Source organism: Leptodactylus fuscus, chromosome 7 (assembly GCF_031893055.1).
Source record: "Leptodactylus fuscus isolate aLepFus1 chromosome 7, aLepFus1.hap2, whole genome shotgun sequence".
In the NCBI taxonomy this organism is placed as follows: domain Eukaryota; kingdom Metazoa; phylum Chordata; class Amphibia; order Anura; family Leptodactylidae; genus Leptodactylus; species Leptodactylus fuscus.
In genome coordinates this window covers 8,721,000-8,748,779 of record NC_134271.1, presented here as the reverse complement: position 1 = coordinate 8,748,779, position 27,780 = coordinate 8,721,000, and the positions used below count along the sequence as shown (strand labels likewise).

The 27,780-nt window shown below is 49.1% G+C and overlaps 1 protein-coding gene across 4 annotated transcripts; it reads right to left on the bottom strand.

The window, feature by feature from the left end:
- Positions 1-187: 187 nt before the first annotated feature.
- On the bottom strand, positions 188-27,475 carry USH1C (USH1 protein network component harmonin). 4 transcript variants are annotated; one of them, XM_075280922.1, is made up of 27 exons: positions 27,371-27,475; positions 24,538-24,605; positions 23,918-24,061; positions 23,653-23,791; positions 20,866-20,974; positions 20,761-20,785; positions 20,028-20,085; positions 18,644-18,747; positions 18,336-18,420; positions 17,330-17,389; positions 16,684-16,740; positions 16,325-16,467; positions 16,018-16,083; positions 15,503-15,627; positions 14,096-14,145; positions 12,493-12,645; positions 11,839-11,955; positions 11,013-11,474; positions 10,678-10,737; positions 10,456-10,575; positions 10,180-10,242; positions 9,404-9,445; positions 9,201-9,254; positions 8,721-8,820; positions 7,670-7,779; positions 7,518-7,573; positions 6,961-7,038 (listed from the first exon to the last, which is right to left on the bottom strand). In XM_075280922.1, the coding sequence occupies exons 1-27, from the start codon at positions 27,404-27,406 to the stop codon at positions 6,963-6,965; spliced, it is 2,682 nt and encodes an 893-aa protein (XP_075137023.1). In that variant the 5' UTR covers positions 27,407-27,475; the 3' UTR covers positions 6,961-6,962. The 4 variants fall into 4 exon arrangements, with proteins under 4 accessions (XP_075137020.1, XP_075137021.1, XP_075137022.1 ...); XM_075280919.1 differs by lacking the exons at positions 10,180-10,242; positions 10,456-10,575; positions 10,678-10,737; ... (2 more) ...; positions 12,493-12,645; positions 14,096-14,145 and adding exons at positions 188-648; positions 15,055-15,101 and having other exon boundaries at positions 6,956-7,038; XM_075280920.1 differs by lacking the exons at positions 10,180-10,242; positions 10,456-10,575; positions 10,678-10,737; ... (2 more) ...; positions 12,493-12,645; positions 14,096-14,145 and adding exons at positions 188-648; positions 15,055-15,101 and having other exon boundaries at positions 6,956-7,038; positions 9,404-9,436.
- Positions 27,476-27,780: the final 305 nt, after the last annotated feature.

Below are 27,780 nucleotides of genomic sequence, written 5' to 3'. Positions count from 1 at the left end.
CTTCTTTGTACACCTCCCTCGGTCTCCTCAGGGGTTGGTCCTATTCCTGGACATGTTCCTTATATATGGGAGATAGGTACTACTACGCTCAATTACTCTGAAAATTTCATTTTAAAGATATATTGAATCTGAGATAAGAGACGACTCGATCACAATGAGATATTTTTTTATTACTCAAAAGCCAATAAAAAGAAGGAGCGGCACAGCCCCAGTCCCAGTATTAGAATAGTCCAGCGTTCTTCTGGTAATGTCTGGACCATATATCTGTGTTCTCCTGGTAATGTCTGGAGAAGAGTTTACTCTGTTCTTCTGGTGAAGTCTGGAGCAGAGATCTCTGTGATGTTCTTCCAATGTCTGGAGCAGAGATCTGTTGTCTTCTGGGATGTTGGGAGACAAGTTTACTCTGATCTTCAGGTGATGTCTTGGGCAGAGATCTCTGCGTTCTTCTGGTAATGTCTAGAGTACAGTTTACTCTGTTCTTCTGGTGATGTCTTGAGCAGAGATCTCTGTGTTCTTCTGGTAATGTCTAGAGAAGAGTTTACTCTGTGCTTCTGGTAATGTCTGGGGCAGAGATCTCTGGGTTCTTCTGGTAATGTCTGGGGCAAAGATCCCTGTTTTTCAGGTAATTTCTTCCTTTAAAATAATGTCCTAGAAAAAAAAACCAACATAAGACACAGAATGGATTTAGTTCCAGTAGGCTTCGTTAAGAACACTTTGACAGGTTACAAATCAACCACATTACATACCTAACAGGTATCCAAAGCACTATATGTCACCAGTACACAGAAAGGGGCAAAACAACACGTTTTACCCAAGTGTTAGAGCAGCACACAGAGAACAGAAATTGCAATGTAATTTATCTTTAAGGAAAAAAGGCAGTGCAGTATGTTTTGTCAATGTATCTGAGCAGGGCACCGAACAGGCAGCGCAACGCGTTTCTTCCATGCGTCTAAGCAGCACACAGAAAACAGGCAGCACGATCATTGAGATCATGTATATACAGGTCAGTGCATGTCCATATACGTCAATATAGCGGAGCAATACACCGTGATCATGTATATATAGTACAGCGCAATTCATGTCCATACACAAGAAGGGTAAACCATGCAAGGGGCAGTCAGTTCTTTGGACGACTTGTACAGATTTGCCTGCGGATCATTATTGAATAATGGCGGTGGGAAAGGGTTAATGGTTCCCAGTTACTGCCTGAGAACATAGAAGATTAAGAATAGAAATATAGTTCATGGAAACTGCAATAATCTTTGGGTAAAATTATATATTTTCCAGTTCTGGAAATGATTATATGGGGTAAATGGCGGATTGGAAACATGACAAATCCTTGAATTTTCCCATGTTGCTTGTCCTGGATATGGCCACGACACTGACCACATACTGAAGATAAGCCACTCCTACTCACATGAATGGATAATGCCCCACCCAGCGCTCACAACCAGGGCACTTGCAGAACACCAGGACAATATAGGGTTGGAGCAAACATGTCGCCATCATCTGTAGAACACCAGGGTAATTTAGGAGTTGAGTGCCCACGTCATAAGCACCTGTAGCCCACCAGGTCAATGAAGGGGTTGAGCACCCACGTCACAACCACTTGTACACCATCAAGGCCACATCATAAACCATTGTGGTGACCAATAAGGGGAGTCCTATGTGACAAGAACATCACCGAGCAGCCATGTGATCACACAATGACATGGTCAGCTGCCATTGAGATTTCTGCAACTGGAACCTACAGGCAAAGATATGAAACCTCGGTGGCTGATCCTATAAAGTAAATCTATGTATCAGCTGAAGACAAGTCGTGGTACACATCGTCTTTTGCCCATTTGGAGCTTCTACATCCAGATGTTTAGAACAAAGCGTTTCCATGCCTGATACACCACCAGACACAGATGTCATGGCGAACTCAAGGTATTAAGGTTTGTAGGTATATAACGGGTAATAAACCCCAGGAATGAAGGATGAAGAAGTAAAGTAATCCCAAAGAAGAAGGAAGAGATTTGTTCTGCCAACTATTTCTGGGTTTGCCTTCAGAAATCATAGTATAATAAGGAAAGATGGGGAAACATGATAAACCCAACCCTGCATCTGCTCTCCTGGGGTCCCTCAGGGGGGTCCTCTTCAGTGGTCTTCTAGCCTCCTCAGGCCCAATGTCAGGCCTCAGTTGTCCCCCAGTTCAGATTACCATCCAAAAAGGACCCCGAGCGAGCCCACAGCTGATTACAAGTGTTGATTATATTTCCGCCCCCTTCCCCAGGTCAAGCCCAAAAACCTTTGAAAAATTTGGGTTGATTCCAGTTCAGTCTGAACCAATTTCTAGAAGGAGGCAAAATGGATAATCCATTCTAATGCATCAAAAACAGAGCAATAAGACTGATGGCCTCTACTTATACCTAAGAGGCCATCTGTCTATGCCAAGAAGACTGGTGGCCTCTACCTATTCCAATAAGACTGGTGGCCTCTACCTATACCAATAAGACTGGTGGCCTCTAGCTATACCAATAAGACTGGTGGCCTCTAGCTATACCAATAAGACTGGTGGCCTCTACCTATACCAATAAGACTGGTGGCCTCTACCTATACCAATAAGACTGGTGGCCTCTACCTATACCAATAAGACTGGTGGCCTCTACCTATACCAATAAGACTGGTGGCCTCTAGCTATACCAATAAGACTGGTGGCCTCTACCTATACCGATAAGACTGGTGGCCTCTACCTATACCGATAAGACTGGTGGCCTCTAGCTATACCGATAAGACTGGTGGCCTCTAGCTATACCGATAAGACTGGTGGCCTCTACCTATACCGATAAGACTGGTGGCCTCTACCTATTCCGATAAGACTGGTGGCCTCTACCTATTCCGATAAGACTGGTGGCCTCTACCTATACCGATAAGACTGGTGGCCTCTACCTATACCGATAAGACTGGTGGCCTCTACCTATTCCGATAAGACTGGTGTCCTCTACCTATACCGATAAGACTGGTGGCCTCTACCTATACCGATAAGACTGGTGGCCTCTACCTATACCGATAAGACTGGTGGCCTCTACCTATACCGATAAGACTGGTGGCCTCTACCTATACCGATAAGACTGGTGGCCTCTACCTATACCAATAAGACTGGTGGCCTCTACCTATACCAATAAGACTGGTGGCCTCTACCTATACCAATAAGACTGGTGGCCTCTACCTATTCCAATAAGACTGGTGGCCTCTACCTATACCAATAAGACTGGTGGCCTCTACCTATACCAATAAGACTGGTGGCCTCTACCTATTCCAATAAGACTGGTGGCCTCTACCTATACCGATAAGACTGGTGGCCTCTACCTATACCAATAAGACTGGTGGCCTCTACCTATACCAATAAGACTGGTGGCCTCTACCTATTCCAATAAGACTGGTGGCCTCTACCTATACCAATAAGACTGGTGGCCTCTACCTATTCCAATAAGACTGGTGGCCTCTACCTATACCGATAAGACTGGTGGCCTCTACCTATTCCGATAAGACTGGCGGCCTCTACCTATTCCGATAAGACTGGCGGCCTCTACCTATTCCAATAAGACTAGTGTCCTCTACCTATACCAATAAGACTAGTGTCCTCTACCTATACCAATAAGACTAGTGTCCTCTACCTATACCAATAAGACTAGTGTCCTCTACCTATTCCAATAAGACTGGTGGCCTCTACCTATTCCAATAAGACTGGTGGCCTCTACCTATTCCAATAAGACTAGTGTCCTCTACCTATTACAATAAGACTAGTGGCCTCTACCTATTCCAATAAGACTGGTGGCCTCTACCTATTACAATAAGACTAGTGTCCTCTACCTATTACAATAAGACTGGTGGCCTCTACCTGTAAGAGGTTTATTTTTAGTCATTAATTGTCATTTTGTTGCACATTTACTTGTTAATTTTCTTGTTAGAATTGTTTCCATGGTGACTGGAGAACATGATGGCGTCCACGCTGTGCCTAATCGGCCATTAGTATGGTTGTTGCGTCACTTTTCACATCAAGGTAGTTGCCATCTATTCCAGGGCTTAAAAACCTCATCGGGATCATCACTTTTGAGGTCAGAAGTGACAAGTGACCATACGAAAGAGCCATCTAGTCTGTTCTCACTGAACCTCAAAGATTGGTCAAGTACAGTCATTGGGGCTTATCCTTCCTCCCGAGCATGATCCCCGACGTCCTTCCTACAAATACAGTCATTGTGGACATGGTTCATGCTCAGCTCAATCTCTGATGTCCTTCCTCCATATACCGTCATTGTGACTTTCCTTCATCTTCAGAACAATCCCTGATATCTTTCCTGTGGCCGCGCATCATTCTGAGCACAATCCCTGATGTCCTTCTTCCTCATACGATCATTGCGGCTATCCTCCATGCGGAGCTCTCTGCAACGCCTCAATCCTACACTGGCAGTGCCATCTATTCCAGGTTAGTAAGATTCTTATGGTGCAATGAAGGTTGAAAAGCACAATGTGGTCGTAATATCTGTGGTCAGAAGAAGCGACATGTAGTCTGTTCTGTCCTCCCGGAACCTCAAAGATTGCTCAAGTATGTTGGACATAGGTCATTGTAGCCATGCTTCATGCTGAGCGCAATCCTTGATATCCTTCCATCATATATGGTTATTGTGACTATCCTTGAAGCGGACCACAATCCCCAATGTCTTTGATCCATACGTGGCCATTGGGGCGATCCTTGCCGGACAATCCCTGATGTCCTTGCTCTACATACTGTCATTGTTTCTCTCCTTTATGCAGGTATCAATCCCTGATGTTTTTCCTCCACATATGGTCATTGTATCTATGCTTCATGCTGAGCCCAATCCCTGATGTCCCTCTGCCTGGTGCCTCAATCCTACACTGGCAGTGCCAACTACTACGCCTTAAATTCCAACAGATCGAGATGGGATTGGAGCGGGAAGATGAGGAATATCAGTCCTACAGTTTTGTACCCCCACAAATTGGAGGGATGGTGGTCTAGGTGAGAAGAGAGGGATTAGGAATAGGTCATGTCTTCTATGACTCACTACTGCCCCCCAAACACCACCAGTCAGCCACTGTATACAATGTATATCTAAGCTCCCCTGAAGGGGATTCTGAAGTTCTCCGTCACATGGACCCTTTTCAGGTTGACTATAGGGTACCAGTGACGTAATCCTAACTTGTATCTGCTCCCCTATAGCCACAGGCTCTCCGGCATCTTCCTCTTATTCTATGGTAGTTCAGAAGGGGCCAACTCCTTAGGACCACCAACCCATAGTGCAGGCCTCACTCGATTTAGAATAGTACAGGTCAGGATAATCCGGGGTCTGTCTGCCGTCATACGTAGAGTCACAGTATAGGGGTTTTCATATGGACGGCGGCCCAGATTTATTACTGTGATTACGAATTGACTCTGGTACATACGTGGCGCGGCTTTGACGCCTCTCAACTCCTCTATTTTGTCCAATATCTAGCAGTGATATCCAGGGGTCAATGCCTCCAGTTGGGGCTCTTGGATGGGATACTCTCTGGTGATCAGGTTATAGAGTCTCTACCTGTCACAGTTTTGTGCTCCCCCCTCTGGTCAGCTGACATGGCTATACGCTGCTGTCGCGTGAGACGTATATTCTATGTATAGCGCGTCTGAAGGTTACACTGCAAATAGATCAGGGGGGAAAGGAGGGGATCAAGTAGGAGTAGCCGGGTGTAGATACCGGGATCAGATCCTCTATAACCCATACAAAAACCACCACAGTGTATAACAGGTCAATGTAGTCCCCTGCTCTGCATATAAGGGGTCAGGTTATTGCTCCGCTCTGTATAGTAGGGTCAGTGTACTGCACTGCCCCTAACGTACTGCTCTGTATATGAGAGGTCTGTGTACCCTTCCACTGTGTATATATGGGGTCAGTGTGCCCTTCCACTGTGTATATATGGGGTCAGTGTGCCCTTCCCCTGTGTATATATGGGGCAGTGTACCCTTCCCCTGTGTATATACGGGGCAGTGTACCCCTCCGCTCTGTATATAAAGGATTGGTATACCCCTCTGCTCTTCTCTGTGTAATAGGCCACTTTTTAGAATGGTATTGGCAGTGTGGTGCCCTCTGGTGGCTTAGTATAGGTACTGCAGCTATGTCATACGACGCAGTGAGGTGTCCATGGGTTATATACAGAGGTTTGACATAATAATAATACAGACACCCCTATGTTTACAGGGTGTTGCTGATGATGTCAGGAAGACGGAGACCTGACTATGGGAAAACAGGGAGGTTTGTGTTATTTTGTCTAACACCACTACTTGTCCTGCCAATGCAATCAAGGGTGATAGATCCTCCGACCCTCTCAGGCCTTGTTCACACTGTGCTGTGCAGGTTCTTCTCCATTGGACTGCATACACGTCACTGCAATCTCCAGTGCTGGGTGTGAATATAGCACCTAACAATGTGACTGCGCAGTCATTGCGTATAGTGTTTCTATACATGACCGAAGCACTTTCATACAGCGCTCTCTATAGACACCTGTGCAGCGACTTCCACCAAACAGTCAGAGCAGGGGTAGGGAACGTACGGCTCTCCAGCTGTTGCAAAACTACAACTCCCAGCATGCATACCTGTTCTGCTGTTCTTAGAACTCCCATGGAAGTGAATGGAGCATGATGGGAGTTGTAGTTTCACAGCAGCTGGAGAGCCGAAGGTTCCCTACCCCTGAGTCAGAGGGTACAGCGTGACCTATAGTCCGGTCCTGGGGTGCATTCTGTGTGATAACAATACAGTATTATAACACTAGGGGGCATAATAGGGGCAGATCCATCTGATCAACTCATTTTCTAACTTTAACCCTTCCAAGGACATCGGATTGTGCAGATTTATTACTATTGATAAGGGGGGCAGCCGTCCAGAGAACCGTCCGCAGCGTCACACGAGCACAAGGTCACCTGACTGTCATGGCAGCTGCATCAAGAAGCCTCGTCTATAGGCAGAGTAATTGTTCCCAAACTGCTCGATGGTGTCGGATTCACTGGACAAGAGAATACGGCGAGGTCACCAGGGGGCGCACTCCATTGGAAATAACAGCCTAAACCTGGGGATACTGGGAAGTGGGTCTTGGGAAGATTTGGGGAGACTACAGGCAGGTCATACAACTGGCCCTATGTAATGTCATCTGCAGAGTAGATGGTGGATTCTGGAGCCACATATGGGGGGCCCATCATAGGAGGGGACACCTCATTATATTACATTATATGAAGCTTTATGACAAGGTGGGATAAAAAACTCGTGTAAAGGTGGAAATTACTGAAAGATTCCTGAAGCTGAATTATTCAGCGTGTACAAATTGTGCCATGTAAACGTAACGAGGGCAGGATTACAATGGCAGATAACACCTCTATATAGATCCATCAAGTGTTCCCTGTCTTGAGATGGCGCCACACTCTTGGGAAGATGGATCCTGGCGGTGGCAGCCATCTTTGTCATGATTAAGGGACAGCAGCAACTTACACGTCATCATCGTATTCCTTTGGTGGAGAAACGGCTATAACCAGGTCAATCCAGTCCTGTGAAGAGATGATGATGATGAGTGACCGGTGGCGGACGTCTATGAGAACGCGCCCTGCAGAACTGGTTTTACCCCACCCCAGAGCTGCACTCACCCCCCCGGCGCTCCAGGCTCTGGATAGCGTGCTCTGCGCTTCTGCTAAAGTCACATCAGTCAGAATCTTCCCGTTCACGGCCAGGATCTCGTCCCCTCGCACAATACCCCCTATGGGAGAAACAGACGCGTCAGACAGAATAAACCCAACATGATCCCATATAGATGGAGACACTGACCCCTCCCCGCTACAGATATATATGGAGACACCGACCCCTCCCCGCTGCAGATATATATGGAGACACCGGCCCCTCCCCGCTGCAGATATAGATGGAGACAATGACCCCTCCCCACTACAGAGATATATGGAGGCACCGACCCCTCCCCGCTGCAGATATATATGGAGACACCGGCCCCTCCCCTCTGCAGATATATATGGAGACACCGGCCCCTCCCCGCTGCAGATATATATGGAGACATTGGCCCCTCCCCTCTGCAGATATATATGGAGACACCGGCCCCTCCCCTCTGCAGATATATATGGAGGCACTGACCCCTCCCGGGTGCAGATATATATGGAGACACCGGCCCCTCCCCGCTGCAGATATATATGGAGACACCGACCCCTCCCCGCTGCAGATATATATGGAGACACCGGCCCCTCCCCGCTGCAGATATATATGGAGACACCGGCCCCTCCCCGCTGCAGATATATATGGAGACACCGACCCCTCCCCGCTGCAGATATATATGGAGACACCGGCCCCTCCCCGCTGCAGATATATATGGAGACACCGGCCCCTCCCCGCTGCAGATATATATGGAGACACCGACCCCTCCCCGCTGCAGATATATATATGGAGACACCGGCCCCTCCCCGCTGCAGATATATATGGAGACACTGGGCCCCTCCCCGCTGCAGATATATATGGAGACACCGACCCTTCCCCGCTGCAGATATATATGGAGACACCGACCCCTCCCCGCTGCAGATATATATGGAGACAATGGCCCTTCCCGGCTGCAAAGCCCCTAAACTCTACAAACAAGAGGCTCCAGGGTAAAAGGATAACCACACATTCCCTCATATACGGAGACATCATGTGACGCACCGTGATTGTCAGCGGCGCCCCCATCGTATATCGCTGACACTACGATTTTCCCAATTGGAGACTCAATGCCGCCTTCCACTGCCATGTCCAGCGCCCCCTCCTGTGCGAGATGAAAATCAATCACTATAATGTAATGATGTTATAATGACACTTCCTAATAAAGGTTTCTGTTCAGTATGGTTGGGGGGGTTTGGTGTGAAAGAACCTGACTGTCCGCGCAGAGTCCTGACCTCAACCCCATCTAATGCCCAAGGGATGAACTAGAATGGAAATAGTGAGCCAGTCCTCTCTATGCCCAGCATCAGTGTCTGACCAAACACATGCTCTTCTGGGTGATCCCCGATTCTTAGAAAGTCTTGTAGAGAGATTATATATAAGGGTAGGGGTCTCTAATAAAGTGGCCATACAGTGCAGGTGTGTATATTTTATATATATCAAAGTACAAAGTAGTTTTGGATTAGCAGAGATTTGTCAGTTCACCTTTTTTATCCTTAGTTGTCGGACGTCCTTCCCTGCGATCTGATCCGCGGTGAACTGAGAGAGACCGAAGAGAGACGGATAAATAATACGCTAGCAAGTGAGGGGCCCGAGACAGACCGGGGACGTGTGTATGATGGGTCAGGCTGAGCCATGTGACCACAGCCCAAGGAATATACCATATTAGAGGGGTCTCTGGCACTTACCATGGTGTAGGGGTCAAAGTCATCCACGTATTTCTGAAATCCCTCAATAAATAGACAAGCCATAGTTAGTTTGGGATATCTGGAGATGGGGAAAGGAGAACACCAAACGCCTGACAGCCACGTCACAGCATGATAATGGGGGGAGGGGCATGGAGTATACTCAGCACCCCAAATCTTAGTGATGTGGCCGCAACACCCAAAACAGCCAATGAGAGTCCACGGTTCATCTTGCCAGTGCAGTTTAGAAATGAAAGCTGATCTCTGATTGGGCGCTGTGGGCTCCACCACTTACCCCTGCGGCAATTTTCAGCATTTATTTCCATTAAGGGATTTACTAGAGGAGTCCAACAGGTGGCGCAAGTCAAAGCAATCACATGATAGACAAAGGATAAGAGTCACAGCACCCAAGTGACAGACAGGGCAAGGGTCACAGCAACCAAGTGACAGACAGGACAAGGGGCACAGCACTCAAGTGACAGACAAGGCAAGGGTCACAGAACCCAAGTGGCAGACAGGACAAGGGTCATGGCACCCAAGTGACAGACAGGGCAAGGGTCATGGCACCCAAGTGATAGACAGGGCAAGGGTCACAGCACCCAAGTGGCAGACAGGACAAGGGGCACGGCACCCAAGTGACAGACAGGACAAGGGGCACGGCACCCAAATGACAGACAGGGCACCGAGAGGACATAGAGGAGGGATCAGAGCATCCAGAGGTGAGGGGTCACGGCACGCAGAGGACAGAAGTGAAAGGTCACAGCACCCAGAGGTGTTACTTGTCTCTTATTAGATCTGAAGGACGAGTTGTAGACGACCATTCGCTTCAACATCTCCGGTTGCTGCAGAGAGAGACTTATTAGGGTCACAGTCTCCGTTTTGTTTCCTCTATGTCTATGGAGAGGACATCACCACCCACCCCCTTACCAGCACCACTGACCGCCCGCCGCCTGCTTTCAGTATCGTGGCCCCGCCTCGTGTGCGCCAATCTGTTTATCACCCACCCGATGACAATAAACACAGCCTGACTGCCCCCATGTGGCGAAGGAACTCACCAGGGGATCTGGCTTCACCGCTAATCGGAGAATGAAGTTGGCATCTGGGGGTAACATGACGGGTTTAGAGGGGATGGGCACAACCGGCCGGCGCTGGGTGGGAGGACTCGGAGCCAACTGCTGCAGTGCAAGCAGCAACAAAGGGAAGAAATGTGAGAAATCCCACCCCAAAGACACTGCACACCACTGCACCCTACAACATGGCCGCCAGCCCACACATACCAGAGGATTGTTGGACGACGTTGAGGAGATTTTACTGACATTTGAAGTGTTTCTGACGACCTGCAGAGTCAGACATAAGAAAACCGAAGCAGTACTTACATCATAGACTACTTACTTACACACAACGTACTCGCACACTCCTCACACTACTTGTATGACACCATGCGGCACACTACCACACACTCCTATGTCACACACGGGACTTTCTGCGCCATTTCTTCCACTTGAGTCCACATGATCCTCTCATTCACCCTTCGTAATGATTGATCTTCCTCCTTCGTCTTCTCGTACGGCCAGCACATAGCTCACCCACAGCACTGATAGGCAATACTGACCTTGGGGCTGGGGGGGTAGACTGGTTCAGGGTTAGAAGACCTGAGGGCTCTCCTTCCTCGGTAGGTTTTTAGCTCCTCAGTGAAGGGCGGTGGCGGCCGCGGTGATGGCGGTGGCACTGGAGGTGGAGCTGCAGGAGAGGGCAGGTGCATCCATGTTGGCTGGATTGGAGAAGTCCTGGAGGAGAGCGTTGGCACTGGGGGAGCGCTCCTCCTCATCATGGTGATGTTGGGAGATGGAGCCTTGTGGGGGGTAGCGGTAGACATCAGGAATGAAGGCGGTAATGGAGGAGGAGGAGCTGGGCGTTTAACAGGGCGGCCGGTGTCCCCTAAATGAACGTCATCCAGATCTGTGGTGTGAAGCTGAAGGCCGCCAACAAATCTGCGCACGGTGCCGGCAGCTGGAACGGCAGGAGGAGGAGGAGGAGAAGCAGTAACAGGCGGACGTCCTCCTGCCCCCGCACCCTGGTCAAAGCAACAAACAGTATATGAGTGCGGCGGCAAAGTTATATACACTCAACATAATATATACCCTATACACATAAACAATACAAATCCTATACACACAGTGTACCTACACATATATACACAATACATATAATATATATCTATATACAGACATGATACAAACATATATACTATTATTATATACTAATATTACACACATAAAAAATTCAGAGTCTTCAGTAGTTGATTCCTTTTTTAATGGCTAACTAAAATGATGACAGATTTCAAGCTTTCGTGGCTGCTTAGGCCTCTTCGTCAGGCCTAGTCATATCCACTGGCTAGAAATGTGGTATTTTTCCTTATACACATACACATCACATACCTCATGGGCATCGCCCTCAGCGTTGGAGATTTGCTCCAGTCGGGTCTGGCAGAGTCTCTCCACCCAGTGCTGAACCTTCTCAGACTCTTCCAGATCTTCCCGCTCTGTCTCAGAGACCTGGTACAGAAAGTAAGGAAATGAGAACCTGGTGATTCGCCAGCCCCACACTGACCACGTAGTCACTCCTCAGTATATAGAGGATACACTGACCATGTACTCGCTCCTTAGTATATAGAGGACACACTGACCACGTACTCGCTACTTAGTATATAGATGACACACTGACCACGTACTCGCTCCTCTGTATACAGAGGACACACTGACCACATATTGACTCCTCAGTATATAGAGGACACACTGACCAGGTACTCGCTCCTTAGTATATAGATGACACACTGACCACGTACTCGCTCCTTAGTATATAGATGACACACTGACCACGTACTCGCCTCTTAGTATATAGAGGACACACTGACCACGTACTCGCCTCTTAGTATATAGAGGACACACTGACCACGTACTCGCTCCTCAGTATATAGCGGACACACTGACCACATACTGACTCCTCAGTATATAGAGGACACACTGACCAGGTACTCGCTCCTCAGTATATAGAGGATACAGTGACCATGGACTCCATCATGGTTCCATTACCTCCTGCACCAGACGACTGATCTTCAGCTGCTTCTCCTTCTCCAGCATCTCCTCCTTCTCTTTGGCCAATTTCTGCTCAAACTCCACCTCCTTCTTACTCTTCTTCTGCTCATACAGACTCTCCATTTTGGATTTCTTACGATCTTTTCCTTTCTGGTGGAAGGGGATAAACGAGACAGAACGTGGACACATATCACACAACACACAGAGGACGCTCATGCCACAGATCACACAACACACAGAGGAGTCTCATGCCCCAGGTCACACAGTAGAGGCACGTGCCACAGATCACACAGCACACAGAGTAGCCATGTGCCACAGTTCACACAGCGTAGGCGAGTGCCACAGATCACACATAGGAGGCGCGTACCACAGATCACACAGATTAGCCACGTGCCACAGATCACACAGATTAGCCACGTGCCACAGATCACACATAGGAGGCACGTGCCACAGATCAGACAACACGCACAGAGGAGGCGCGTGCCACAGATCACATAGCGTAGGCACATGCCACAGATCACACAGATTAGCCACGTGCCACAGATCACACATAGGAGGCACGTGCCAAAGATCAGACAACACGCACAGAGGAGGCGCGTGCCACAGATCACACAGAGGCGGCGCGTGCCACAGATCACACAATAGACACAGAGGAGACTCATGCCACAGGTCACACAGAGGAGGTCAGTGCCATAAATCACACAGATGAGCCACGTGCCACAGATCACACCGCAGAGGCCCACGTCGCAAATTATGGAACACAGAAGGAACACGCAGTGGATCACACGACACTGCAAGAAGGCGCACGCTGCAGATCATATGATATGTGACCCCTGTTGTAATGACTAGTCTAAGCACTAATGGGCAGAAGATGTCAGTGAAGGAGGAGCGAGGTGAAGCGCATGGTGACAGTGACTTTACCCATTAATTTAAGACACATAAAGCTTGGTTACTGACAAATCTGTTCTGCTTAAGAAAGACTGGCCAAAAGACAACTATCAAAAGATTTCAGAAGACTTGCTGACTGGACAAAGCTACAAAGGCAAAAGACCTGGGTGCACAGCAATCCATGGTTATCAAACGGACGATACTCAGGACTGAGCTGCTCTGCATAGGATCTGTGAAGATCATCCTAAGAGCACAATGAGGAACCCTGAAAGAGGTGAGAAAGATCTCCAATTGAAAAAACTCATAGAAGACTCTACAAGCCACAAGACCTCTGTCCATGTACCCACGATTACAAAGACACTGGTGATCATCACAATTTTACATGAGACCACCAAGATGTTTCACAAGAAAAGGGGAACAAGAAGACCGATCTGACACCTCCTACCAACTCTGAAGACTGGTGGAGGGGGCTCAGGGTCTGGATGTGTCATGGATAGGGACAGCTTTGCTTTCTCATGGCCTGGGCATCTTTTGATCACTAGACCTTGTTTGCACTGAGCTGCAGGAATGGTCTGACAATTGGCAGCAAAATTTGGAGACATCACTTACAGCGCTGTATTCTGGAATCGGCAGGTTGTCGCTGCTGCACGCAGAGCGTGAGATGGGAGACATGACCGTCACATGCAGACACGACACGCGACACACGTCTTACCTTCCGCAGAGTTGGAAACTTCCCTTCATAGCGATAAAACCATCCAAATGCTAAAGTTTGCAAAAATGGAAGAAGGTGACACTCGGATTCTAGTTAATCCTCAATGTTGCAGACGATCGATGTGATGTGGCAGCAATGGAACATGGGAAGGGTAGCTCTGCTTTCCTTATTAGGTCCAAAAATCATGGCCGCCATTATCGTCAGCAAATGCCACATTGGAGAATAAACAGCCATAGGTGCAAATATAACTGCCCCAGGGGCATGGATGACCTTAGTAGCCAATCAGAACTCAGACTGCACTGGAAAGATCTATTATAGACCCAGATTGGCTGTCACTGGGGGCTTCTGACAGGGACACCCCCCCCCACATAATAATGGGGATCATGATCCGTATATATACTGCCCTTCTCCATTGTAGACCACCACAAGGGTTACACCAATAGAAAAAAACTGCATGTAGAGAAATAGAGACAACACAGGCTGCTCCACCTGCAGACTTCTACCCCCTTAGAGGAAACCTACAGGTAACAGCAGACTGTGACCTACTGGGGAAAACAGGCAATATAGTGGTGTATATGTGACTGCGGCTGTCAGGATGAGACACGTATAGGAGAAAGGAAGAAAGAATCTGGGAAAGAAAGACAAGGAAAGGAAGGAGGAGAGAGGACTGGAAAGAGAGGAGAGAAAGACGATGGAGAAGAGGGGAAGGAGGAGAGAAAGACTATGGGGAAGAGGGGAAGGAGGAGAGAAAGGAAGAAAAAATCCGGTAAAGGAAGGAGGAGAGCGCCCGGAAAAAGGAAGAGGAAGGAGGAGAGTGTGCGGGAAACAGGGAGAAGATGGAGGAGAGTGTGCGGGAAACAGGGAGAAGATGGAGGAGAGTGTGCGGGAAACAGGGAGAAGATGGAGGAGAGTGTGCGGGAAACAGGGAGAAGATGGAGGAGAGATGAGAAGGGAACAACCTGCTTGTGCTGCGTCTTGGCACCATCTTGCGTGGATTTTCCATCAACTGAAGAAAGAAAGGAGGAAGAAAATGGTGGTGATAGAACAGAGAGAGGCAAATAATGAAGAAAAATAGCAGAACGTAGAGCCCCCCCTCCCCCACTGACTGAGATTGTAATGCGGCACCATGGGCACTAGAATCACCCTAAAAAGCAGCCGTGAAGGTTACAAGAAGCTGGCAGAAGAGGACGATCACTGGATTTAAAGGGGACGTCCACAAAGCTCAGGACGCACCACATGCCACATATACAGCGTCCTCTAATCCCTCCCAACAACCCTCACTGATGCGGAGAGCAGTAGTAACAATTCCCAGAACTAATCTCTGTTCGTGTCTTATACTCCAGTCAAGTCCAAAGCTGCAACCACAGACCTACTAATGCTCCAGCAGGGGATCCTTCATATACTTACCTTTGTGCTTTGCTGAGGGGCTGGCGCGCTGTTTCGGGGGTGCAGGTTTTGGACTCTTGGGAGGCTCCTTTTGCTCCCAGTCTTCTTCCCAATCTTTCTTAATTTTTTCCTCTTGTGATGCGATCCTAGACAACAAATTACAGTCAATGGCGCCGTCTGAGAGGTATCCCACTGACCAATGAGACTGGACATGCATTAACCCCTACCAGCCGAGATGAGACACCGACCGATGAGACTGGACATGTATTAACCCCTACCAGTCATGATGAGACACAACCAATGAGAAAAGGGACCCGACTGCCACATGGGATCAGGAGGGAACATTTGAGGCCAATTGGCCATCCCCACACTCTTTAATGGTCAGATGGCTAGTAGGACAAACAACAGACAGGACAGAGGAGGAAGGGGCAGAATCCCTGAAGATGATGCTCAGTAATAATTGGGGGCAGGAGATGACCTCGCCTAATTTGGACACATGAAACAAGAGACAAGGAAAGTGTGAGCAGCGCACGTACAGCTCCATCTCCTTGCGGTATCGCTCCTCCTCCTCAGCCACCTTCTGAGAGATCTCCATCTTCCTCCTGTGGGGGGAACAATCACAGATGTCACTCTGCAGTCGCCATATTGTTAGGATTTATTCACATCTGCATTATTCAGGGAGTCTGCTTGGGGACCCCCTCGAACAGAAACCTATACACATAGAAAAGCAGTTACCTGGGAAAAGCAGGACTCCCCCTCCCCCCCAGCATCAAGACATGCCCTCATTTTAAGATCAGTGAGGTCCGACCTCTGGCCCATGGTCATTGCTATCAGGTCACTCACTGTTTTTCTTTCTCCTGCTGCTCTTTTAGGATTTTGTTCGTTTCCATGGCCAGTTTCTTCTGGCGTAGGAGTTCCTGGCGGTCCAGCTCCCGGCGCCGCTGCTCTATCAGCTTCTCATCTTCCGTCATAAAGAGCTCCCGACCCTGTAGACGACATGCGTGATTATCAAGGGAAGAGGAATGAACTGCCCCCGCCATACACAATGTCACCTAATGTCTCATCACCCTGGTCAGTGTTCAGAAGACATCAAGGACCTTACTGACCATACACCGCATACAATACCTCACCACACTGGTCAGTACGGTCAATGTCCAGAAGACAAGGACCCGACCGCTCATAGACAACGCCCAATAACTCACCGCCCCGGTCAGAATGGTCAGCGTCAGTGTCCGGCTGCTCTTCAACTCTCTCACGGCCTGCAGAGACAGAATACTGTGGATTTACAGATTCTCTGAATATCATGGCTAGCTTTTGGAGGACCTGCACCCCAGATCCTTCCATGCCCATGGTACACTCCCCCCCCCCCCCCCGTGTCAGTCCATTAACATTTCAGCATCATCAACACTTCAAATAAAAGTGAAGATCTCTGCTTACTGTCAATGACTAGACACAATGCATGAACCTAGAAAATCCCTCTCCTGCCCTGAACTCTGGGCGGATCGCTGGCCAAAACTCTGGCAGGATATATTACAGCAAGCAGAGATCTATGGCGATGAAGGGAAGCATCTACTGGAAAGTGAAGCACTTTGATTCTATAATGATGAAACCTTATTAACAAGAGACGAGACATAGGACATTTAAAGGGGTATTCAGATTATTTCAATTCCGTCCTTTTATCCACAGAATGTGAATGTGTTGCCGATCGGTGGGAGTGCTCCAGTTGGGACAACCACCAATCACGATGACAGGAGTCATGAAGATATCCCCTAACATAACGCACCCGCTATATGTCGACACATTACCCCCATGGCAGGCAGGGACGTGAGCTAGACAAATAATAGTCACCTCCTTATGGTCGATGTTGCTGAAGTCCACGCCATTCACCTCCACGATCTGATCACCGACCTGATGGGAAGAAGAAAACCAATGTCAATGAGGAGAAGAGACCAAGGGAAGGGGGGACAGCACTTATAACCACTTGGATTACGTGTCAGAACCCCCAGGTTTGGTCTACAGAGGAGGAGACATCGGGGAGGGGGCTTTTTTGGGTGCCTCAGTCACCAACATTTGAAGGATTTTTTTCTAGGAACACTTGGGCAGGGTGTTCATTGTGTCATGGTTTCCAATAGGATGTGATTTGCCAGAATCTAGATTTTTAAGCCCCATTCACTTGTAGGGAAAAAAAATTGTGAATTAAAGGGAACCTGTCAGCACGATGAGCCACTAAATCCATCATCACTACCTGACAGGGCGTCTCTTCTCCAACGCTGTTTTTATAATGTGTGAACGATGTCTCCATCCTATAAGCCAGGGGTAGGGAACCTTTGGCTCTCCAGCTGCTGTGAAACTACAACTCCCATCATGCTCCATTCACTTCCATGGGAGTTCCAAGAACAGCAGAGCCAGTATGCATGCTGGGAGTTGTAGTTTTGCAACAGCTGGAGAGTCGTACGTTCCCTACCCCTGCTATAAGCTCTCCATGCCCAGAATCGTTCCCAAGGGTCCTCCCTAGGCTGTGCTGATGAGATCCAATCAGATCGAAACGGCGCCGTCCACAGCTGGGATACTGACTTTGCAAAATCCCGCATCAATGCAGCAAAGGCTTGTGGGAAAGTCGGGCATGATGTTCAAGGTTGCTTCCCATAGAGGGCAGCATACAGAGGCTCTGTTTCCCTATTTACATCTTGGGAAACATATTTGCATATTCTTCCAAAGTTTACTATTATCACCGACTCCATTGAGTTCTTTAAAGCGTTTAATGATTGAGGAATGCTTTAACTGTAAAAGTGTATGACCTCTACCCAACCCAAGAAGCTCTATATACAGTCAGTGCGTGGACGTGGACGCTCACCTCCAGGCCGACCTCTGCAGACAGCGAGCCCGACTTCACATTACTGATAAATATGCCGGGTTTCTGGGAGGGTCCACTGGAAATGCTGCCGAAACAGGAGAAGGCGCAAGGTTGGTAATAAGCAGAACACCTCCACCATCTACTAAACCAAACCTCCTAGTCATCAATTCCAACTCTCAGATCAGCTGTACTAATCCAGCCCCCCATCTACAAATCACTTGTACACGACTTATTATTCTTCCTCAATCTCTAGAACCTGCCCCCCTAGACACATGATAAATCGGCTACCACCGAGGAGCTACACCCACCTGCAGCCCATGCCTGTTGTTCCCACCAGGCTGATGAACACCTTCTTCTCCTTAATGTCTCTTCCTCCCATGGATGCCAGTCCAGCAACGCTGCTCTTCCCATCCTGCAGACCCAATATCAATTGTGATCAGTCATCTCCAGCCTAGAGATCTCCAGTTATATGAAAAAATACAGCAAATGCAGGAAGGGGAAGCCAGCCGGAGAGGGGAAAGGGTTGGTGGAAGGATGAAGGGATGGTGGAGCTTTGATGTTGTTGGGTCTTGTTGGATCCTCCCGTCATCTTGCAGACTGAGAAAATTCTGCCGGTTTATGAAAACTGTGAACAGACTGACTGAGCTGCAGACATGCCATGTGAACTATGAACCTGATATCATACAGCCTGTGAAACAGAAGCAGCGCTCGTGGAGGGTCAATGTTGCTTCCAAACAGCTGATCTGTGGGGTCCCAGGCGTTGGACCCCCGCTGTTCTTTGATTGGGCCAATTAATAGTTCATCAATCTTTTAGAGACACTAAACCCCTTTAAAATAATCATAATACCCCTTTAAGGGTTTTGTGTTTAATGACGGTCGATCCTTTAGTATCTGGGATACACAATACAGAATGACGGGGGTGAATACTTTTTCTTGGCACGTGGCGGTATATTATACACACACTGCGCCCTTTATAAGTGAGTTCTCTGGCTATGGCATCCACCTGCTGTAATTAATAGTGCCAGGTGCCTACCTCTTCTCTCCTGTAATGTGGACCCCACTCTTTAGGGAGAACGTTCAGCCTGTGCCCTCGAGGTCTAATCAAACCCCCCCACCCCCCAAAGCCTCCCCTTTTGGCAAGATCCTCTAAGCAGAGTCCGAGGGGATCACACAACCTGATATTAATAACGTCTGCGGCTCGTGGCGCCGGCACAAGACAAAGGCGACAATTACCGAGCACGAGCTCTGGGGGGATTAACCATCTGGGGTTTCAGAGCAGCAGTGAAGGATCGGCCCCGACGCCCCAAGTCCTCAGAATTCAGGCAATAAAACCCACAGCTGAAGACGGCAACATAATTGTGGAACATTCCAGCGCTGCGATAAATCCTGTTTGATAGCGCCGGGAACCCAACACTGCAACATGGGAGGGGGCCCCACTCTAATCCCAAACGGATTACCGTCCCTGGAATGATGGAGGGGATCCACAGGCCTCTCACTACAGGCAGGGCGGACTCGGGTCCTGTGGGGTGATAGGACAGACACCAGTCATAAGAGGGCGGGGATGCCAGTCACAGAGGGCAGGGGACAGTAGGGAAGATGCCAGTCAGACCGATCGCAAGGTCGCTGAGGATGGGAGATAGGAAGGAGGCCGGTGGCGGTGCATGTTACTAAGAGCTGCTCTCTCACAGTTACCTCAGTTTCGGACACAATCTGGTCGGCATACTGCCATTTCAGAGGATCCTCGGCCGAGCTGTAACACACAATATACAATACTAGTAAGCGTGGCACAGTGAGGGTGTGGTAGAGGGCGACAGCAGGTACAGAGATGGGGTGAAAGAATGAAGGCGCGCATTGTGTTCATGTGACACAATGTGAAAGCAGTGGGGGAGTGGCAGAGTGTGAGAGCGGGCATATTGTAAGGGAGTGGTAGTGTGTGAGAGCGGGCATATTGTAAGGAATTGGCAGAGCATAAGAGTGGCATATTGTAATGGAGTAGCAGAGCATTAGTGCGGGCATAGTGGGTGTGTGGCAGAACATTGGTGTGGGAATAACAGGGGCGTGGCAGAGCATTAGTGTGGGAATAATGGGGGCGTGGCAGGGCATGAGTGCAAGCATAGTGGGTGTACAGCAGAGCATTAGTGTGGGCATAGTGGGAGCCTGGCAGAGCATTATTGTGGGCATAGTGGGTGTGTGGCAAAGCATTAGTGTGGGCATAGTGGGTGTGTGGCAGAGCATTAGTGTGGGCATAGTGGGTGCATAGCAGAGCATTAGTACAGGCATAGCAGTGGCGTGGCAGAGCATTAGTGTGGGCATAGTGGGTGCATGGCAGAGCATTAGTACAGGCATAGCAGGGGCATGGCAGAGCGCTAGTGCGGGCATAGTGGGATTGTGGCAGGTTTGTGTTCATTTTGCTGCATGTCCTCACCTTTTGACTGGAATCATCCCGACATCTGCAAAGAGAAGAGAGACAACATCAGCATCGCAGAGAGACCGGCCGCCCCCACCGCCATCTCTGTTATACAAAACTTACGTCTCACTTTTATGGACACTATCTTCTTTGTGCGGATGAGACTGATCACCTCCTCGTGAGTGCACGAACCGATCGAGTAACCATTAATCCGAACCACCTCGTCTCCAATCTGGAAGAAAAAGGGTTAACGCCATAACCACACTACCCAGATGTAGCAGAGCAGAGCATTATATACTACTTATATCTGTATCACTGTGGTGTTACATAGGACTGCCGGTGACATCTACTACACAGACACTGATCGTTACATAGGACTGCAAGTGAGAGCTACTACACAATTTCTGTGTGTTATACGTGCTGTTACATAGGACTGCAGTTGGCATGATCTGAAGCCCTGTATACCCCCTGTATATTTGTGCCCCCTTCTCCTCAATGTCGTCTCTCCCCAGACAATGCCCCTTAGAATCTGACACCAGGAGTCTGGACAGACACAATAGACAGAAGTTTGATCCATTTTTTTGTATGCTGTAAAGCGAGGAGGATTGACAATGGTGCTGATGGTATCGGGGATGTGCGGGGGAGGGGCGGCTGCGGTACAAGATTCTGCCACCGTGATAACACAAACCATTCAGTGTATGGACACAAAGCCCCCGACAGCGACAATTACCCTACATCCAGGGACAATGTCCCATTACCATGCAGACATGAATCATACTTATGCCAACTCCAAGAGTGAGCCTGAACGGGTCAACAAGGAGCAGAGCTAGACCCCATTATATCCAAATCATGTACTAACTGTATGTCGCTATACGTCCGCTGCTTCACCATCACACAGGGGTTAAATAAAGCGTATACGAGAGTGTACACCTAGACACTGACTGCTAAGTGACTGTATCTTGTACTAAGCCCCTCAACCAGCAGGTGGGGTCAGAGCCCCAGTCTGCACCATGTAACTAACACCACATAGCACTCCACATGCACACATCATAGGGACAATACAACCTGCACAGAGGGGAAAGAAGTCTGCAGGTGCAGGGGACTATGGTGCAGCACAATACAATCTGCAGAGACATGGCAGAGAGTCTGCAGGTGCAGGGGACTATAGTGCAGCACAATACAACCTGCACAGACATGGCAGAGAGTCTGCAGGTGCAGGGGACTATAGTGCAGCACAATACAACCTGCACAGACATGGCAGAGAGTCTACAGGAGCAGGGTACTATGATGCAGCACAATACAACCTGCACAGAGGAGAAAGAAATCTGCAGGTGCAGGGGACTATGGTGCAGCACAATACAACCTGCACAGAGGGGAAAGACGTCTGCAGGAGCAGGGGACTATAGTGCAGCACAATACAACCTGCACAGAGGGGAAAGAAGTCTGCAGGTGCAGGGGACTATGGTGCAGCACAATACAACCTGCACAGAGGGGAAAGAAGTCTGCAGGTGCAGGGGACTATGGTGCAGCACAATACAACCTGCACAGAGGGGAAAGAAGACTGCAGGTGCAGGGGACTATAGTGCAGCACAATACAACCTGCACAGACACGGCAGAGAGTCTGCAGGAGCAGGGGACTATAGTGCAGCACAATACAACCTGCACAGACATGGCAGAGAGTCTGCAGGAGCAGGGGACTATAGTGCAGCACAATACAACCTGCACAGACATGGCAGAGAGTCTGCAGGAGCAGGGGACTATGGTGCGGCACAATACAACCTGCACAGACATGGCAGAGAGTCTGCAGGAGCAGGGGACTATGGTGCGGCACAATACAACCTGCACAGACATGGCAGAGAGTCTGCAGGTGCAGGGGACTATGGTGCGGCACAATATAACCTGCATAGAGGGGAAAGAAGTCTGCAGGTGCAGGGGACTATGGTGCAGCACAATACAACCCGCACAGACATGGCAGAGAGTCTGCAGGTGCAGGGGACTATGGTGCAGCACAATACAACCTGCACAGAGGGAAGAAGTCTTCAGGAGACTATAGTGCAGCACAATACAAGCTGCACATGATCTTCAGTGGATAGGAATGAGACCATGTGAGGATCCCAAGTCAATCCCTTCAGCACATGCCATGGATAACATGCAGACGAAGGGTATAGGGACAGGACAGTACACAAAGGGTGAGACTACCAATCCTCTGTGCTGCAGGAGACACTACTGAACAGTCATCTTATCCCCTAACCCCAGGACCCCTCCTATTAATATTGTACAAGGTCAGCATTGTGTGGTCTGATGGGAGTTGTCTACACCAGCGTCTTACATTCACCTTTGCAGAAGTTCTTTACTCCAGACGTATTTTACGTTTTTAATTTTGGCCATGTCCGGCGGTTCAATCTATTTACCCTTAACTTGACCCGGAACATAAAAGTCTCGAATGGTTACCAGTTAATAGATTGTTGGCAATGTCCATGTATTTGTTTCTGTTTACAATGTCATCAGAATATACTTGACCCACAATCTATGCGTCCCTCAAAGAGGCAAACCAGATGACGTCTGGTGTGGACGCAGGGTGACCTTATTATAATTTTCTGTGTTCATGTCAGTGTGCGCGGAGTTCTGACTGACTCTAACCACTTCAGTGGGTGACAGCTCGTCCATGTTTCCCATCCATACCTCATAGGGTTCCAGTTTTCGTCGTCCACCCTATATCAGGCTGCACTGTTATTCAGCAATCACCCCAAGAGATAGATGAGCGCCCCCTGTGGCAACATTCACCAAATCCTCACACCGACCAGTCACATTAATTTATATAATGGCAGGGATAAGCAGCTGCTACCTCTGGGATGGGTTAGGGACCACAATCAATTTCTGCAGCAAAAGACTTGTCCAGGGTGACCTCACCTGCAGACCGGCGTTGTCCGCTTGCCCTTCTTTCATGATGTGGGAGATGTAGAGGCCACAATTAAACTCAAGGCCCCCCCTGACGCTGAGGCCGAGACCATCAGGGTGCAAACGATCCAGCTTCACCTCCCTCAGCTTCCTGGAGATGACATAGGAGATGTCAGGACCACCAAGACAGGTCACCCTCTTCAGATGCCCTATGACCTCCCATGTAAGGAGAGATCATCAGCAGTCACTGAATCCCTTATCATTGAGCACATCTTACCTGGAACGTTTCGGCGTCAGCTGATCATACTCCACCTGGTGCTTCAGTGGGATGAGAGGGCGAATGGCATCAAAGAGGGGCAGGCGGGACGGGTCACTTATGACGAGCTTCAGATCTCCCACAAACACTACAATGTTCATGGACCTGTGAAGGGACAAAACAAAACTAACAGCCGACCAGTCCAGGCCTAGAAAAATAGATATTTACTATTGTAAAGGTCTTCCTTTGGTATGACGGGGGTGGTCAGATTTTTACAACATAACATGGTGGTGGGACTTGCGGTGGCCGAACACTCGTCTGTCCTCACTCCATGAGAAGAGCTGAGATGAGCCATTCACATGGCTATAGACAGAACAATGACCCGGCCAGAAGAGCGGTCACATGTGACCAGAAACAAAGAGCCGCTGGACCCTGCCTGCACCGAATTGTCAGTCACCCCCTGTCCCCTGGGAAATGGGGGTGGGGACACAAGTGGACTACAACCCCCGTTTGTTCATAACTACTGCCCTGCTATAATAACGCACTACGTCATACTGGAGAAGGCTGTCAGCACTGTCTCTGTGAGGTACTGGAAGGGGTACAGACCCCAATATATCGCCATGACTGATGGGGGCACTCACTGGTAGTACATGCGCAGCACATCGTACAGGTAATCCTTCTCCGCCTCATTTTCGATGTATTTCTCCACCTGAAACACAGAAACAGATGGAGCAGAATGAAGTGTCTCGCTGTCATATCACCCATTGCTTGTAAGCTACCCACTGCTGAGGTGCAACAGCCCCACATACAGACCAACCTGAGCCCCCATACAGACCAACCTGACCCCCCCATACAGACCAACCCAACCCCCCCAATATACAGATCAACCTGAGCCCCCATACAGACCAACCAGAGCCCTCATACAGACCAACCCAACCCCCCAATATACAGATCAACCTGAGCCCCCATACAGACCAACCTGAGCCCCCATACAGACCAACCCAACCCAACCCCCCATATACAGATCAACCTGAGCCCCCATACAGACCAACCTGAGCCCCCATACAGACCAACCTGACCCCCCAATATACAGACCAACCTGAGCCCCCATACAGACCAACCCAACCCCCCCATATGCAGATCAACCTGAGCCCCCATACAGATCAACCTGAGCCCCCATACAGACCAACCTGAGCCCTCATACAGACCAACCTGAGCCCCCATACAGACCAACCTGACCCCCCAATATACAGACCAACCTGAGCCCCCATACAGACCAACCCAACCCCCCAATATACAGATCAACCTGAGCCCCCATACAGACCAACCTGAGCCCCCATACAGACCAACCCAACCCCCCCATATACAGATCAACCTGAGCCCCTATACAGACCAACCCAACCCCCCCAATATACAGATCAACCTGAGCCCCATACAGACCAACCCAACCCCCCCCAATATACAGATCAACCTGAGCCCCCATACAGACCAACCTGACCCCCAATATACAGATCAACCTGACCCCCCCATACAGACCAACCCAACCCCCCATATACAGATCAACCTGACCCCCAATATACAGATCTAACTGCCCCCACCCCCATACACAGAGCAACCTAATGCCCGTACTACCCCAAATCCCAGCAATCCACACAGTATGTTGCCCCTTTACCCCTCAGTGGGGTATATACAGGCCCACCCACTGCTGGAACAACCCCTAAGGCTCTATTCACATGATGAGACAATTCTCGGCCTTCTGTTTCATGGATCGGTGCGGGATTCATTATTTTTCACCGTCTCGATCACCTCAATGGCCGAATCGAGACCAGGTGGGTGAGGTAATCCCGATACTCTCACCGATGAGTTGTGTGAATAAGCTCTAAGGCGAGGCCTGGGGGTCGTCCATGTTGTTAGGGGACATTGTTACAATCTTAATAAAGTTGTTGTTTCTTCTGTACACGTACTTTCCTGATTGCATTGTTTGTTTTGTTATATCTCAATAAAACGAGTTTTTTTTTTGTTTTTTTTTTAAACGTTGTAGTTGCTGTCTGCATAAGGTTGCGTTCACATGCAGTAGATTTTCCATACGTCTGGATGTGTCGGTGTCATTTATGGATTTCTGCAGGTGAAATTCACACAACTAAATCTGTCGTGTGTGAATTCACCCTAAGAAGCCTCAACCGAAGTGACCAATCAGAGCACAGCTTTCACTTCTCAGCCTCTGTGGTAAAATGAAAGCTGCGTCCTGATTGATTCCGTCACTTCTTCTCAAAGCAGCCAATCAAGGCCTTAGAAGAGCACGGCTGTCTCAGCCCTGGGCTGCAAGGAGTTAATTGTGGGCGGGGTCACCATTCGCCTTCACCCATTGGACCTTGATCCCTAATAAACTCATTAAACCTGACCCGTGACCCCGGGAGACAGAGCGGGTGTGGCGGAGCGGGAAGAGGTGTATCCGTCTCTGGGAAAGTTGGGTGATGATAACCACTGCACCAGCCACGAGATCTCCTACTCAGCTTTCCCAGCTTCCTAAATAGCAAATCTGCCCCTACAAGAGGGGAGAGCCATTGTCTTCAATATATACTAGGATGATGTATACCGCCTCCACATATAATTGCCCCGTATATATACTAGGATGATGTATACCTCCTCCACATATAGCTGTCCCCACTATATACTAGTATGATGTATACCGCCTCCACATATAATTGCCCCCTATATACTAGGATATTGGCTCCACATATAGATGCTTATATACCAATATATAGCTGATGTATATTGTCTTCACATATCGCTGCCCGGTCAATGTATACTAGCTTACAGACATATATAACCTGCCCATATATACCAAGTGAAGTATATCTGCTCTAGAAATATACTACCCCGGCATATACTGACTCCAAATATAGCTGCCCCCGACATACAGCAGTCTGGTATATACACCTGACCAAAGTATTCATGTACAGCTTCCCCGATGTATACCAGGCGGTGTATACCAGCTCTCAATATGCGCCATATAGCAGCCCTACTACAGTATATACCCCCCCGGTGTATACCGGTACCACGTTTAGGAGTCATAACAGGGGAAAAGTAAACCTTCTTTTGGGCGCTATCAGATGGATGGGAGGGTGCAGGGGACACAGGGGTCCCAGATGGGGAGGGGGTGCAGGGGACACAGGGGTCCTAGATGAGGAGGGGGTGCAGGGGACACAGGGGTCCTAGATGGGGAGGGGGTGCAGGGGACACAGGGGTCCTGGGCAGGTGTCCTCCCCCATATACCAGACACCTGCCCTCTTAGACACCACATAACGACCAGGACTCGGGTCACCATAACTCTGCTCTACTGATACAGGTGTGATGACGTCATGCTCGAGGGGGCGGGGCCTACGCTGGAAAATGATGATGCTTATTATTATTAAAGTGCAGGCGTGACGTCACCCCCGGTGTTTACCCCCCACACTACACGTCACAGCTCACCTTGTGCCGGAACTCCCGGGCGATCTTCCGCTCCATGGCGCGAGGTTGTCAGGGACAGCGGGACAGAGAGTTCACCGGGCAGAGAGCAGAGGGAGGAGCCAGACCCGGCGCTGATTGGTCGGCGGCAGCCTAACAGCACTGGCCACGCCCACACCCAAGCTTATACATATTAATCACCTCAGAACGACGACAGGTGCATGGCGGGAAAGCCCGAAAGTAAGGGGAGCACCGGCTAAGTGTATGGAGTGTACCCCCTAATTATATGGAGTGTACCCCCTAATTCTATGCTGTGTACCCCCTAGTTATATGGAGTGTACCCCCTAGTTATATGGAGTGTACCCCCTAATTCTATGCTGTGTACCCCCTAGTTATATGGAGTGTACCCCCTAGTTATATGGAGTGTACCCCCT